At 48.3% G+C, this 3,701-nt stretch overlaps 1 protein-coding gene across 1 annotated transcript; it reads right to left on the reverse strand.

Annotated features, from left to right (window-relative positions):
- Positions 1-236: 236 nt before the first annotated feature.
- Positions 237-1,554, reverse strand: LOC105867112 (melanoma-associated antigen B5-like). The gene has a single exon (XM_075999555.1). The coding sequence runs from the start codon at positions 1,537-1,539 to the stop codon at positions 427-429; it is 1,113 nt and encodes a 370-aa protein (XP_075855670.1). The 5' UTR covers positions 1,540-1,554; the 3' UTR covers positions 237-426.
- Positions 1,555-3,701: the final 2,147 nt, after the last annotated feature.

Genomic DNA, 3,701 nt, shown 5'->3' on the forward strand with positions numbered 1-3,701 from the left:
TTTACCTATAAGTCATAGAGGGTAACTGAAGATCTTACTTGAATGATTACAGCATACAAGCTCAAAATTACTATGAGCAGGGGCTGAGTCTTCTTTTTCTGAGGATCTCCAGAACTAGCATAGAGCTTTTCAAAGAGCAGACGTTCAACTAATGTTCGGTGAAAAAAAGAGTCAGTAAACACAAGGTCTAATTTATTAACATTTAATTTCTTGAATAAGCTAAGAAAAACAAAGTATAAACAACTTAATGTTACAAAATGAAACACTAAAGAGAATTAGGGGAAACAAGGAATGCTCACGTTTTAATATTTTTTCTCCATTATATTACCCCCCTTACTTAACATTGTACAGTGGGGCTCTTTTATATTTCCAAGAAAAAAACTATTGTGATGTCATATTTTCTAATCTGGATGATTAAAAAAAGACTCAGACATCAATAGGGTCAGCAAGATATACTGCACGCATGGCCCGGCAGAGTTCACAAACTTTGACAGTAGTAGCAGCCTTGGCTACACGTAGGGCTTGGGCTCTTGTTTCCTCATCTTTCAAAGCCTCTTCATAAAGGTTTGGGTAGGCACTGGGGGCAGTACCATTGATCTTGGCCAAAAATTCCAGGACTTTCATCTTGGTAGTTTCGGCATGGGCTTTGGGACCCCACAGGAATTCATAGCGTGCAGGATCACTGTTGCGGATCTGGCGGTACTCCAGGTACTTCAGCCTCACCAAATCCTTAGTGATGAGCTTCCTGGGCTCTCCATAGACAAAGTGCTTCCTGCCAGCATATACTCGCATCATACTTAGGTATTTCCAGATGTCTTCCTCAGTGGCGCAGTTGCCCTTCATGAAGATCATACCTAAGATATTCATCAGGAGACCGGTCTTGGGTAAGCCCCTGCCACCACGCACCCTCCCGTTGTTGGGGAGTTTCAGCTTGCTCACGAGGTCATACAACTCACGTGTTGAGTCGACTTCCTTCACATCAACTGCAAAGACCATCTCAAGGTGCTCACTTGCTCTCTTGAAGATCTCAGGAAACTGGTCTTTGTACTTCTGGTTGACAATCTTCAGCATGTCTGCCTTTATAATGGGCTGTTTCATTTTGCACTTGTAGAGCAGGAACTGCTCCAACACCTTAGTTTTCCTGGCTATAGGATCTCTGCATACTTTACTCCTAGAGGGAGAAGAATTGCTTTCTTTTGTCTCATCTTGGATATTGGAATCTTCCTCATATCTAGTGAAAGAAATGACTTCAGAAGTAGTGGTTGTTGGTGGAGCTTCCTGAGGCTCCTGGTGGGAAGTGCTACATGACTCAGCAACAGGCAGGCTCTTGGTAACACATTCAGAAACAGATGAGGAGGGAGGGGACTCTTCTGGAGGGGGCTCTTCTGCTGCTGCTGCTGCTTTTTCCTGAACATCCCCTCTACCCTGATTCTGACATCGGGCCTGGTGACGTTTCTCACGAGCATGGAGCTTACTCTTATGACCCCGAGGCATGATGACTTTGGTTAGGAATAGTAGGAGAAAATGGGAGCAGGGCATCTGGTGATGCAGGCACCTGGAGGACGGAGAATGAGATGGTGTGAGCACCATCAACAGGGAGAAACTACCTTGGCTGAAACCAATGTTGCCTCTAGAGGTTTCTTAGAGCGCTTCGGTAGGAACCCACAGGGCTCCTCTTCTACTGGTCAGCCTGTCCACTGAGAACCCTCTAGAGGACATTAGAGTGAGTTTTAGGCTGCATTCTAGCATCCCTGCCTGGGGTATACTGGGTTGGGGGTAAGGGCTAGTAATGGGGCCCTCTGTTTTGGAGTGTGGGAGTCCTCTCAGTTCACAATCTTAGCCATCATATCAACTGTTGACAGGTCCTGGACAACCTCTCTTCTACAGCTCTGAAGTCCATACCTCACACCAAAGCCAGCACCTCCCTGAGATCCCAAAGGAGGAAGTGAAGGAGCTTCTCTGCCCACCATCCCTGTCAAGGGGTACACGACTATCATAGCCCTCTCTGTTATGGGCTGTTTGGGTATTCAGTTCTCATTTAGGGAACTCACTTGATCTCCAGGTAGTACCTGCTACAATTCCCTTTTAGCCAATGGTGGCTGCAACCTCACCCCAAAGATTTTACCTCTTTTAGATTTAATATAAGGAAGGGAAAGAGAGCTTTAGCCTAACAGTCCTGCCTTGGTCCTTCTGGTGCTGAATGCAACGGTGGGCCTCAGATTCTTTGTTGTCAATTAAATGGTGGATGGTCCCCTCAAACCATCCTTTTACCCTTGGTATGGGCCTTGGACTTCTCTCTCCCTGCCAGTATACCTTGAGACCCACAAGGAGTATATGAGGACCACCTTACCTGCCTATGATCTCCCAAGGCTGAGAATAAAGCCAAATGGATTCTTTGGTACCATCATTGTCAGTGTTACCCTCAGACACCATGGTCTTCACCTTAACTCATGGAAATCCCTGTGAATCCTGATACTACGAACCTTAGGCCATGTGCTTTAGATCAACAGTCCCAACCTTTTTGGCACTAGGGACTGTTTTCATGGAAGATGATTTTTCCCTAGACCAGGGAAGTGAGGGATTGTTTTGGGATGATTCAAGCACATTACATTTACTTTGCAGTTTATTTCTATTATTACTACATTGAAATATATAATGAAATAATTATACAACTCACTATAGGTTGGGGACCCCTGCCTTAGACAAAATCCCTCATCAACCCATCCCCATACCATAGTAGAAAATGAGTATGAATCACATCAACAGTCCACAGGCATTCCAGGTTGCCGGTAGGTAGGGGATTCCCTCAGTCCTCACATAGAGATTTCACCTTGACTCCTGGCTACACCCAAAATGTCCTTTCTCCAACTTGAGGACCCTTTTCTCCGCCCAAGGCCCTCACATTTCTGAGACCCTCCTTGCAGAAGTCAGACTGACAGCCCTGTCCTGGGGCCTCCCAGGTTGACGGCGGGGGCAGGCTCTGAGCCACCTCACTCTTCTGAGGTCTGTGGTCCCTTCATAAATCATTCAACGGTCTGCTTTCGATTCCCTTAAGGGCATGGAACTACCTGCTGCTGAATGGAAAGGCCCTGCCCCAACCAGGCCAAAGCCCTCAACTCCCTGATACCATCAGAGAGGAAAAGAGAACTCATATTCCCCGGACCGACGGATGTGGGTCCTTGGAAAGCCGCAAACAAATATGGCGGGACTCTGCACCCGGGCTTCCTCAGTCGGACTGTTTGTAGGGTTCGCGTCTCCTCCATGCTGGACGGGGGCCTGCCCACTTTTATCAATCCGACACCCTCCTGACAGCCCAAAGCCAAAGGGAGCGCACACCTCAGTCCGCCTCCTCTGCTCAGGCCTCCCTAACTCAGAACTGGGGTGTGGTGTGCGGGATGCGGTGTGCGGGGTGCTGGATGCGGGGCTACTTTGTGGGTACGGGACCCGGAGAATTACCCTAAAGGGGTAATTCTCTCCTTCTCACTCAATACTCTCACCTTGACTCCTGTCGGGGTCAGGAACTCCTCACTCTCGCTGGCTTGTGGCAGAGGCCTCGTGCCTCAGGCAAGGTCCTTCTCCATCTTGAGACGCCCCAGAAGGGAGCGAGTGCCACGCGTCTTACCAAGGAAAAGCCCTCTCAAGGCCGACTGCAGGGGCCACATCTACGGCGCCCCCTCTGTGCCGGAGGGGGTTGTTCCCTC

The sequence above is a fragment of the Microcebus murinus genome, chromosome X (assembly GCF_040939455.1).
Source record: "Microcebus murinus isolate Inina chromosome X, M.murinus_Inina_mat1.0, whole genome shotgun sequence".
NCBI classification, from domain to species: Eukaryota; Metazoa; Chordata; class Mammalia; order Primates; family Cheirogaleidae; genus Microcebus; species Microcebus murinus.